General features: G+C 45.0%; 1 protein-coding gene across 11 annotated transcripts in view; it reads right to left on the minus strand.

Moving 5' to 3' along the window:
- Positions 1-12,131, minus strand: part of mctp1a (multiple C2 domains, transmembrane 1a) — a 195,548-nt gene that overhangs the window by 113,172 nt on the left and 70,245 nt on the right. For 9 of the 11 annotated variants that reach the window (XR_001480038.2, XM_015360520.2, XM_015360537.2 and 6 more), the window contains exons 3-6: positions 11,384-11,526; positions 8,192-8,271; positions 7,175-7,286; positions 3,092-3,130 (exon numbers count right to left, since the gene is read on the minus strand). Coding sequence is in view for 10 of the 11 variants with exons in the window: in XM_015360520.2 (XP_015216006.2) it covers positions 3,092-3,130; positions 7,175-7,286; positions 8,192-8,271; positions 11,384-11,526 (374 nt within the window). In the remaining variant the exon portion in view is untranslated. The remainder of the gene's footprint in view (positions 1-3,091; positions 3,131-7,174; positions 7,287-8,191; positions 8,272-11,383; positions 11,527-12,131) is intronic. The other 2 variants (XM_015360523.2, XM_069187528.1) reach the window with 1 other exon arrangement.

The raw sequence follows: 12,131 nt of genomic DNA on the forward strand, positions 1-12,131 counted from the left end.
TCATCTATTATATTTTTTACCAAAAGAAAATAGATTAAGTTTACAGGTACCTCTTTTAACAAATGTACCACATGCATGGCTAAACACAAGTGAAATCAAGAGATTCAAAATTTCGACGTGGTGACTCAAGGGTCTGAGCCCCAGATGAGACACATGTTGGGCGAAAGGGATCTTCTCATACAGTGCATGCAGAGTTGAGAAGAGGGGCTCAGGCCCCAGACAGCACCAGGCTTTGTGCTGAACGAACAGAAACAATCCAGACGATGAGAAGAGGAAATGGGAGAGTTTGAGGTGTGACTCATACCTCTCTGCTCCTTCTTGAGCTTGCTCTAGTGTCGATAGATTGAGCTCAATGATTTATCCCACCAAGTCCCACGCTGGACTAAACAGCCCATTAATTTCCTTGGCCAAGTGCTGTGATCTGGTTTTTACTCAATGTTTACTGCTGCCTCTCACAGCGCTGCCCAAAGACGGGACATTGTCTGTCCTCTCAGGCAGGACAAAGCTGCTAACAAGAACTCTTGCTCAAACACCTCACAATGACAGGGGTGTTAGAAACTGAGCATCAGCTTGAAATAGTAACATGAAATAAATTCATTTTTTATAGCAATAGCAGTTTTAGAATCCTTTCACCTATCCTATTTGGGCGTGAAACCTTCCCGCGACCTTCTGCAGTGTGGTAAGATACACAGGTGACAGTGCAGCCTGGGAGCACTCCCCAGCACTGCTCCTGCTCCTGCAGGCAGAGAGGTATGATGAAGGCCTGGTCCACCAGTTTCCAGCCTGCTTAAGAGTGACAGCTGCAATATATTAATCAGTAATAGGTTTATTCCATGCTGAAAAAAAGAAGAGAGAAAAAACACAACGTTTTGGCCGTGGAGCACACCAGAAGAAGGCTTTTTTTTAGAAGCTGTTTTTTTCTCTCTTCTTTTTTTCAGCATGGAATAAACCTATTACTTGTTCCTTTGCAGCCTACGCATGCTGACGCAGCTACCCACCTGATATATTAATCAGACTGAGTATTGCTTGCTTGCTTTTTTAAAAGCAACAAGGTCTTAGTCTTTGGATCAAAAATGAAAAACAAAAATGACACTGCACACTTGTACTGAAAATAACAATGCGTGAAAACTTCTGATCTAGTAGCAGTAATTGATATACAAAATCAGGAGGGATCTCTTAGGATATGACAAACAGGTATATTGTAGTATAGTGCACACAGCTACAAATATAAAAAAAGGGTTTTAACTTTGGTTTGGTAGCTATCAAGCTATAGTACTGTAGCTCCAGTATGTTGTAAAAACAGCTTAAACAAACTCTCAGATCAGTGCCACTTCTGATAAAGCTGATAAACAAAAAAAACAAAAACAGCTCCTCCAACCAGCCTCCTGGCAGGCTCATTCTGGGCCTTGGCTCTCCCCACTTCACTTTCCCCTGCCCCAGTGTGAACTAGACGAGCTTTGCTCATGAGGCATATTGAAGGCTTGTGTGTATTTTTATGACCCCTCTCAAACAGTAGGGTTGATTACAAAGTAGCACTGTGGCCAAGGGCTACTTTTCAAACCTCCTCTCACTTTGGTTTCTTGTTTTATTGTGTTAATTTAGCTAGAATTACTGGCACTTGTGTCTGGACAGCACAAATGGATCCTCAGGTAGGTGTTGTTTAAAATACTGTACTGGATAATATATTGGCAATATAGTGTTTCACCAAATTAAAGCTCCGTTCTTTTGTTGCAATTATTAAAAATGGCTGGCGTCACTGACACTGACACTGACGCTCACACTAACCCTGACCCTCACACTGACACACTGACACTGACACTGACGCTCACACTAACCCTGACCCTCACACTGACACACTGACACTGACACTGTCGCTCACACTGACACTAATGCTCACACTGACACTGTCGCTCACACTGACACACTAATGCTCACACTGACACACTAATGCTCACACTGACACACTGTCGCTCACACTGACACACTAATGCTCACACTGACACTGTCGCTCACACTGACACACTAATGCTCACACTGACACACTGTCGCTCACACTGACACACTAATGCTCACACTGACACTGTCGCTCACACTGACACACTAATGCTCACACTGACACACTGTCGCTCACACTGACACACTAATGCTCACACTGACACACTAATGCTCACACTGACACACTGTCGCTCACACTGACACACTGTCGCTCACACTGACACACTGTCGCTCACGCTGACACACTGTCGCTCACGCTGACACACTGTCGCTCACGCTGACACACTGTCGCTCACGCTGACACACTGTCGCTCACGCTGACACACTGTCGCTCACGCTGACACTCACACTCACACTGACGCTCACACTGACGCTCACACTGACGCTCACACTGACGCTCACACTGACACTCACACTGACACTCACACTGACACTCACGCTCACACTCACGCTCACACTGACAGTTACACTAGATAAAATAAAATCACTAACACTCACACTGACGCTCACACTCACACTAAAGCTCACACTGAAACCGACGCTCCCACTGACACCGACGCTCACACTGACACACTAACGCTCACAGTGACGCTCACACTGACGCTCACACTGACACTAAGGCACACAATGACACTAACGCTCACACTGACAGTTACACTAGATAAGATAAAATCACTAACGCTCACACTGATGCTCACACTGACACTAAAGCTCCCCCTGACACTGACAGTTACACTAGATAAGATAAGATCACTAATGCTCACACGGACACTGGTTCAGGCACTGTTGCTAGAACCAACACTGACAGTGACAGTGGACATCTCAGACACACAACTTTCCAAATTTAACAAGATGTAACTAAATGGATTGGCATGAAATTAAAACATTCAAGAACAGTGAATTACTGGGCTTTGCTTTTTCATGAAGCAGCTGGAATCATGTCACACATCACAGCTTGGAGGAGAAGATGAATGAATAGCTCAATAAAAATGTATGAGCAAATGAGGAGATGTAAAAGAATGATTTTCAGCACAGGTCGGGCACACATTAACTTCATTCCCTTCAGAGAAAAAGCACTGTGCATGCTGCTGATTACCTTACTCGCTCTTTTCCAACTCCTTCTCAATAGCATGGTCTGTAAATGAAATAGAGCAGTTTAATCATCCCGCAGTGGGAGTGTGGAGCAGGGAGCACGGGAGCAGGGAAGAGGAAGGAGGAAGGAGGGTGAAGGAACTTCCCCGGAAGCAGTAGAACGAGCCCAGGTGCTCTACTGTATATACACGCAAACTCAGCCTTTGAGCTCCTCACCAGACTTTTGGAAATAAGTAAAAACCCATGTCTCTCAGTATCGGTTAACCGAAGACACCTCCGACTGTCAAACGCTTTGTTCACACAGGAAAATATTGACCTCCTCTTCAGGAACTGAAGGGAGCAGACGTTACCTTACTCCGATCTTAGAAGTTAGTCCTCGTTTAATTCATTCATTGATCAGCAGAAGGTCAGAAGCTGGCTCGATCTTGATTTTCAGTATGAATACGGAGCGTGAAAGAGGGGCCTCACAATCCTTCTGGCTTTCGGGGTTTTAAAGCAGGAGGTGTCAGAAATGTTACCACAGGGATAACTGGCTTTTGGAGGCCAAGCATTCATAGGGACGCTACTTTTTTCCTTCAATGTCGGCTCTACCTGTTATTGCGCAACAGAACTCACTAGGTTTTGGACCATTCTTGAGTCTTAAAGCAGTTTGTGCCGTATAACAAAATGTGACTACTCAATTCTGTAGAAATACATGAATATACAGTTGAGTTTTGTATAACTAAATTATACTTTCAGATAAGGTTTTTTTAATTTTAGATGAAGTTTTTAATTGCATTGCACAAGCAGCTGTATTCTGTAAGTTTTATAGCACTCTGTTCCACTGTAAATTTTAAGTTTATCCAGCAGATGGGGCCAGAGATAGGAGATGCTAATCCAACGGCTGTACAATCTAACACTGTTTCCTCATGTTGTTTTGAGCATTTCCATCTTTCTGTACCCAGTCACACAACCCACCTTAAGCATCACTGTGTTTAGTCCCATAATTAATTCCACACTTTAATATTTTTTAATCTAAAAGAAACAGCAATGAGTCAGTTTTGAGCTCCAGGTGAGACTGGCCACAGCTCTTCAGACGCTCCGTTTAACACTGCAATTAGTACAATCAATTCACTTTGAATAAATCAAAATGAGCTGGAAAAAAGCTCTGATTTCCCATTCTGAGTTCTTTGTACTGCTGTTAAGTAGGGGGGCGGGTCCTTTTACTAACAGCCTACAGTACTCAACCCAACGGGCTAAATGAGCTCCCCACGGTCTCCACCCGCAGACTCAAACACGAATCATACCACTAAGCCCACTCACTCAGCCAGGACACTGGGCTCTTCAGCTAAAAACACAAGACAGGTTTTCCTGTGAAATAAATGTTGGTACAGTAAGCGCAGAGGTGGTTCACCCTGTGGGATTCCTGCAGTTTGCATGCATGTTCCTAAACAAGGACAAGGACACTCATCAGCCTTAGAAAAAAATCCATTATATATATTATAGGAGATTTAATCCCAGTCTACTCTGCACTAATATGCTTGCTGAATAATGGTACAAAAGTTACAAGACAATGTTAAAAATATTCTAAACTTGTTCTGCGTGTCAGATTGATCAGTAAGTAAAAATAAGCATCGTGAGCAACTGTGCCATTGTCTTTTTAATTGTACCACCTTAAATCATGTCCCAGTACTGTTACAGCAGTTAGACAGGTTGAGTCTGAATGTTGAGACGTTGGGAGTTTTTTTTTAATAACCTCCTGGCAGCAAAATGCAGCAGGTTTAATTATTGTACAGGCCAACAATCACAGACATCTGTACAGGGGCTCACTCAGATACAGCTGTATCAGGTAACCTTGGTCAAAGCCAGAATATCAGAATCTTCAAATGTGTCATTATGTATAATACAGCTTTATACTGTATGTGAGACTCAAATGTTTGTATTCTCCATAAACGTGCGCCAGCATATTTGGGTGGGTCTGCAGTCACTTAGCTGGAAGACTGGAATACAGTCCCATTGCAGATTCGCAGTGTTGTGTATACAGCAGCTGCTGGCTGCAATGTGGCTGGCTGATGCCCATTGCAGATTCTACTGAGAAGCAGAACGCTCATCACTGACATTCCAGAGTGTCTTGTCACTTTTGGGAGATAAGCAAAGCCTTACTTTGGCATTGGATGATGTCTGCCTCATCATGGTTTACTGCAAGCAAAAGCCTTGAATTTTGCACAGCAAAGAAAATGAAAAGATTAAATAACTGACCAGTATCAGATATCAATGACCAATTAATCGTGAGCTCTAGAGGACTTCTGTACCAGCCAGAGAACGCCAGAGGCCTAGAACACAAACTGATCTGGGTATCGCTGTTCAGTTGACATCTCTCACTGGTGCCAATCGTAAGAGCATGAGAATGTTTCACTTTTCTGTGGCTTGAAACGCACTCATCGATGCTGATTCTTTCTAACCCCGAAATATCAAAATAGCGCTGCAGCTCCCTTTTATTTGTTGAACCACTGATTTGCAGTCTCTTGCTTCAAGCAGACTCTGGTCGAACCCGTCCCTGTCCATCCCCTGCTGTCTCCAAAACCCCTCCTTGTCCTTGTCTGCGTCTCCTGAGCTGCAGTCTGCACTCCTGGGAGTTCAGGTCTCCCGCTGTGCAGTGCAAAGTGCACTTGAAAGCAATATCATATCCTCATCACAGCTGCCCGTTTGAACAGACAAGATCAAGACAGACCTTCCCTCTAGCAGGTGTGAGTCCAAGTAATGAAGCAGTCACTGGTCACATCAACCATGTCTCTTCAACTGCTCATACAGAATCCCTGATGGGTTTTCCCAATCTGTGCATTCAGCACTTATGTCAATATAAGGTAAACAGCTCAAAGCCACAGAAGAGCCAACTGCTCTCTTGCATTTTCTGTTGCTAGTTTCCTGTTTGTGTTGCAATTCAGCTGTTTCTTTGTTTTGTAAAGTAGTTCTGACTGTCAGTTTGAGATTGCTGAAAGCTGCACGAGTTTGCAACCAAAATGCATCTCCTTGAGTGATCATCTTATATGTTTTTGCAATAACTGGAAATTTTATAATTGTATAAAATGTATAATTTTGTTTTACCAATGACGATGGTTTATCTAGTACAAATTAAATATTATGAGTCCAGTTTCAGAGCTTTCCAGTATTACTGTTTTTCTGTAGGGCATTTAATAATACTGACATAATAAAGAAAAGCATTTCCACCTCTATAAAATCAGTCAGGTTTATCAGTGATCCTATCTTGGACATGACGAAAAAGCCCCATCAAACCCCTGTGGCTCAAGCCGGTCTCAGGGTCTCAGGGTCTCAGGTGCTGACAGCGCTCTGCACTGTTTTCTAGACGGCTCACTAGCTCTCTAGCTCAGCGGGGTCTGGACTGGGGCAGGGGCAGGGGCAGGGGCGAAGGGTTACTGTCTACTGCAGGCGGACTCACTGTTGCCCTGTAAGGCCTCCAGCAGTGGATTTTGTACATTGCTTTCTGTTGGGAAAGAAACGACATGCTTAGCAGTCCAAACACGCGACACAACAGATGCATCTCCCGGCGAAAAACACTGGTAAATTCAACGCCGCACGAATGTTAAATGCCGAAGCTGTGCTACTCTCCTGGATACAAGCTCATAGCTCGTGGAAGAAGTGAGCAAGACTATCAGGGCTCCCTCAATGGTCGATACAGGTCCCCAGGGACAGGTTCTGCTGAGCTGAGATCACCGATCAATGTACTGGCTGCAGTGAGGTGGCTCCCTGACCCCAGTCTTGTTCAGTTAACAGCAATGAACACTGGGCTAAAGCACACCCACAGCACCTTTACAGCAGAGCAAGAGCACAGCCACAGCTCACTGCGGCTGGGGTTTTCTTTTGTGCAGTACCTTACCAATTTCTGATGTCATCCGTGAACCTTAAAAAGTATAAAAGCAGGATAGCTCCCAGACTGTCACACTGATACATTATCAATCAGAAGCGCAGAAGGAACAATTCAAGGTCGGTTCCAGACAGTCTCTGTGCTTCTGCTTTCTACTTCACCTGTTCAAGTGACCAGTTTGAGCTGATCGCCCCCCACTAGCTCAAGCCCAGACAGCGGACTTACAGCTTCTCTGAAGTCTCCCTCTTTCGGGGAGAGGGTGACCGCGAGCGACAGCGTCCCCAGGTCGTGTTCGGGGTAGTGGGGGTCCTTCAGCTTTAACAGCACATCCGTCGTCCTGCGAGGGCGGGAAGAAACAGTCGCATTGGGGTCATTTTGTTTCTCTCAAAGCATTGTTGACTTAGCCAATCAGCCAGCTGATGGGCTTTGAGGAGCCAGGCTCCAGCTGCACGCCGGGATGCTCTTTGGTTCAGTCACTGGGGCACACGGCCCTTTGACGAACATTTCTTTAGGCTGCACTGTGCAGTCCGGTGCTTCAGGAATCTCTCACACGTCCCCAAAAAGTCACTCACAAAAACTATGCACAGCACCTCAGTGACAAATCTTACTCATTGCAGAATAGAGTATGTAAATTAGTTTTATATGAATTCTTTACTTAACCCAAAAAATCTCTTATACAAAACACAAACAAAGACCTACACATATACCTGGGCATTTACTGCAGCAGTATGAGAGAGGTACTTTGTTCAAGGGGACACAAAAGCAGTTTTTCAGCTGGGAGTTGAACTCACAATTGCTCAAACACAAGACCAGAGCCCTAACCACTGCTCCTTCTGGGGCTGAAAACCACAGATGCACTGCAAATTTAATTATGAAACAGAACAACATTTAATTTTCTAGCATGTGGATTTGACAACTGACAACTGAAATCACAAAGGAAAGAAAAATATCTGTGGAAAAGTGCACTTAAGTGGACAGTGAAAGGAAATGCATTCAAATTTGACCAGGGAATAAGACAAATTGATAAAGAAGTTGTTTATTTTTTTAAGAGCTGCAAAATGTGGATTTTTCTCCAGGCACAAAATCACTGACCTTACCTTCCGCTCGAGTTTTTTACACTGGGATTCTGCCTGCAATTCCAAACACGACCACCAGATGGGGCCCAAACACCACTCATAAATCAAGGCATAACAATACAAGGCATAACAACACGAATGTGACGAGTGTACTGAGAAGAAGGACCTTTTGTGCTCCAGGGTGTCAAGGTAGAGGTAGGCTGAGCCCATAAAGTCATCTTGCAGTCCGAAGTCGTAGTCAAAGACCTGTGGCGAGAAGTGACAGAGTTACTCTGAATGTCAGAAGAACTTCAAATAACAGAGAGAGCTCTGGGCCTCGAGATTCTGCAAGATGACATGCGATAGGAAATTCCGTCATGGCCAAACAACTTTGAATAGAACTGCAAATACATTCACCAACATCTTATTACATTTATCCAATTGAATTGGTTCACATCTATCTATCCATTTTCTAAAAACTTCATTCAATAGAGGGTCTTGGGGGAGCTGTATCTATACCTGTAAGCAACGGGTGCAAGGCAGGACACAGCTGGGGCAGGACGCCACTGCGACTTAGCGCACACACAGACACACAGGCACACACACTCACACCAGGGCCAGTGAACCCAACAGCATGTCTTTGTACTGTGGAAGAAAACCATAGCAAATCCTGAGAAAGAACAAGCAGAATATACCAGCTCCACACAGACAGCACCCCAGGTGTGGAACCGACCACTGCAGAGCATGTCACCCATGGAGTGCATAGTACTACATGGTACTATACTACAGAGTACTGTAGTACAGGCCGGTGCGGTGGCTCTGTGGCTCAGGATCTGCGCCTGTGGCTGGAAGGTTGCCAGCAGAGGAATCCTACTCTGTTGGGCCCCTGAGCAAGGCCCTTAACCCCAGCTGCTCCAGGGGTGCCATATAAATGGCTGACCCTGCGCTCTGACCCCCAGCTTCTCTCCCTGTCTGTGTGTCTCATGGAGAGCAAGCTGGGGTTTGCGAAAAGAGAAATTCCTAATGCAAGAAAATTGTATATGGCCAATAAAGTGATCTTAATCTTAAATATGCATAAGTCATAACACAATTAATTTATATACACAGATCCTTATAAACCCCAAATGAATTTCAACACATCTAAATAATAATAAGCAATATAAGAAACATCCCTTGTCGTTTCTAAGGCAGCTGGGACTCGGCCCCTTTCAGAAAGAGCACAGAAGGGTTGCTGGCTGGAAGGAGCTACATGCAACCAAAACAAGACCCCCAGCTGGTCAGTGATCTCCTCAAACAGTGCCCCCACAACGTCCACTAGGTGGCACTCTGAGCCCTAGACTCCCTGAAGAAGAAGTGGAAAATTAGGCTAATCTCCAGTGTGTATTCCCCTCCCCCTCTGGCAGTGCACTGTCTTGACTCTACTGGACTGAGTTCTTACAGACTTGATCGATCATCCTCTATAGACAACACCACAGCCCTCTGAAGGACTTTCTCAGCAAAGCTGCCAGACGGACAGGAAGCAGTGTGTGTGTGCACAGACCTCACTACACAGTACAGAGCAGCTCTGGGTTACACTACGCACAGCAGAGGCGTCATCTGACAGCGGTGTCTCTACAGTGTGTTCTTATACTGGCCAGGACTCGGACTGCAGCACATTGGTACCCATGGGTGCAGGTAGGCTGGACACCCCCTCTTTCCCCACCCTGTCACCCACAGACCACTCTGCTGCTCTTCTGCTGAAAAAACTGTGACTCCTCTTCTTATGCTCTTCCTTAGAGGTTCAGAGAACATTTTCTGTCATACATTTGCTGTCTGATGAACCATGAAGAGCTTTGGGATAATATAAGTTCATCCTTCCATCTTCTAACCACTGTATCCAGTTCAGGGACGCGGGGGAGTCAGAGTCTGTCCCAGGCACAAGGAAGGACACACCCTGGACAGGACACCAGTCCATCGAAGGGGACAAGCATACACTAGGGCCAATTTTCCAGAAGCCAATTAACCTACTAGCATGTCTTAGGACTGTGGGAAACAAACAGAGCACCTGCTGGAAACCAACCCACACAAACCAAGGGAGAACATACAAACTCCACGCAGACAGTACCCCAGTGTGAGGCAGCAATGCAAACCACTGCTTCCCTGTGGAACCTGCTATTTTATTTTCATAAGCGATTTTTATTTTCATATTTTATTTTCATATTTCAGAATTACACTTTAGGCTGTCCACCCCACGAATTATGTCTATCCAAAATAATTTAAATTGTCTCAGGAAGCATTTTCACACCCCGCGAGAGAAACAGTTCCACACTCTCGAGCGCAACAGCAACAGCATGAGGGAAAACTCCGGCTCTCTGTCTTGAATCCAGCCTCCGATCGTACCACCACTGCAACGTCAGAGGAGCTCCTTCAGGAATCGCCGAGTGGGTTTCTGAGCTGAGCATGGAGGCTGCTGTTTTTAACAAATCGCATCACAGACTGCACTGCGGGTCCAGTCACCAGACTGCTGGGCAGGCCGAGTTCAGAGTGACTCTTCCATTATCACACACGTCCAGAGAGAGACTCAGGGAGGGGGTCAGAGGACACTGGCGATTCCCCGACTCTCCGTGTGCGAGAGGTCTGAAGACACATGACACTAAATACACCATCTGCTCCCTACACGCCAGGATCGTTCAGGCCGGTTCTTGCCCACAGCCCGATTTATTTACAGTGCTTAAATGCTTAAAGACTGTGCTATTGCACTCTTTCATAGAGTTCATTTTACTGTAATAGCTTGGGAGCACTGCTGTCCTAAACAGGACAACAGCAGCATCTCACCTGGGATTCAAACCCACAACCTTCCAGTTATGAGTCCAGAACCCTGGTCATCCACATGGTCATCAGCCAATAAAGACAATCCTTCAGCTCAGGGTTCTTTAAAACTTGACCTAAGAGACGCTCAGTGAGGCAAATAACTCCAGTTACAACACAGCACCTGTGGGCCCCCAGGAGGAGCTTGTGGTCAATTCTAGGCTGTAAAAGTACGCAGTGTAACACGTCTGACACTAACAGCTTCTTATCCAAGACAGGTACTACTGATCCTACAGGGTGGTGTCCGGATCAGGCTCTGGGTTTCCCCAAACCTTCCCGGGAATAAGCAGCTTCCTACACAGGAATGGGTGTAGGAGTGACAGCTACTGTATGTGCTACTGGGAGCCCAGCTATCTCATCGCAAAACAGCCCTTCCTGCATCGGGCTGACATTCAAGAGAAACCTCCTGAAGAAGCCTTGAAAATCAGTTTGCACCTGACGTCAGGGTGGAACTTGGCCTCCACAGGGAAGGCAGAAAAACAAGGCCGATACCACACAACAGGACATCCCCCAGTGCTCCCGGCCCACTCACCTTCACGTACAGGGGGTCCCGCAGGCTGTCGACAAGAAGGCTGGCCTTCTCCTCCCACACGGGGTTCAGGTTTTTGTGAATCGTCTTGCTTCTAAAAACTTCCTTCCCAGAGATCTTGAACTTGACATACGGATCGCTGGTTCCTGTTGAGAACATAAGGAAAAATATCGAATACACGCAGGATCTATTAATTGAATATATACAGAGGAAACCCTTTTGGCTGATTATTTGTAGAAAAATTCATAAAATATCACTGCGCTTATGTTGCTTACTTAAAAATACCACATGCTTACAAAGCGAAAGAGGGACATGAGCAATGAGGCTGATTTTGAAAATGTAGGTCATTTTGTTTGATTTTGACAGAAACGACTGTCTTGATTAGAGTTTGGATGAGTCAAAATGCTGTTTATAATTCAGTCATCTGCACCAACAAGAGATTTAATGGAATACAATTTTTAAAGTTTTGTTTTTCAAAAAGTCACAAAAATTGTGCACAGCATACTGACCATGGTTTTCAATTGGCGTTTCTTATGTAAAAATGCTGTTTCAAGATCCTCAAAATCATAAGTTGCTCTAAATATTCAAAAGTGCTGATGTACAATACAATTCATTACACAAAAGAGTATTATAGCTGTACTAAATATTTTTGGGTTGTTATGGGTTAAACATTACTATATCTTCTAATCCACAGTCTCTTTTTCTACAATAATCAATTGTTTCTAACGAGATATGTTCCCAAGCCACTTCA

Source organism: Lepisosteus oculatus, chromosome 3 (genome assembly GCF_040954835.1).
Source record: "Lepisosteus oculatus isolate fLepOcu1 chromosome 3, fLepOcu1.hap2, whole genome shotgun sequence".
In the NCBI taxonomy this organism is placed as follows: Eukaryota; Metazoa; Chordata; class Actinopteri; order Semionotiformes; family Lepisosteidae; genus Lepisosteus; species Lepisosteus oculatus.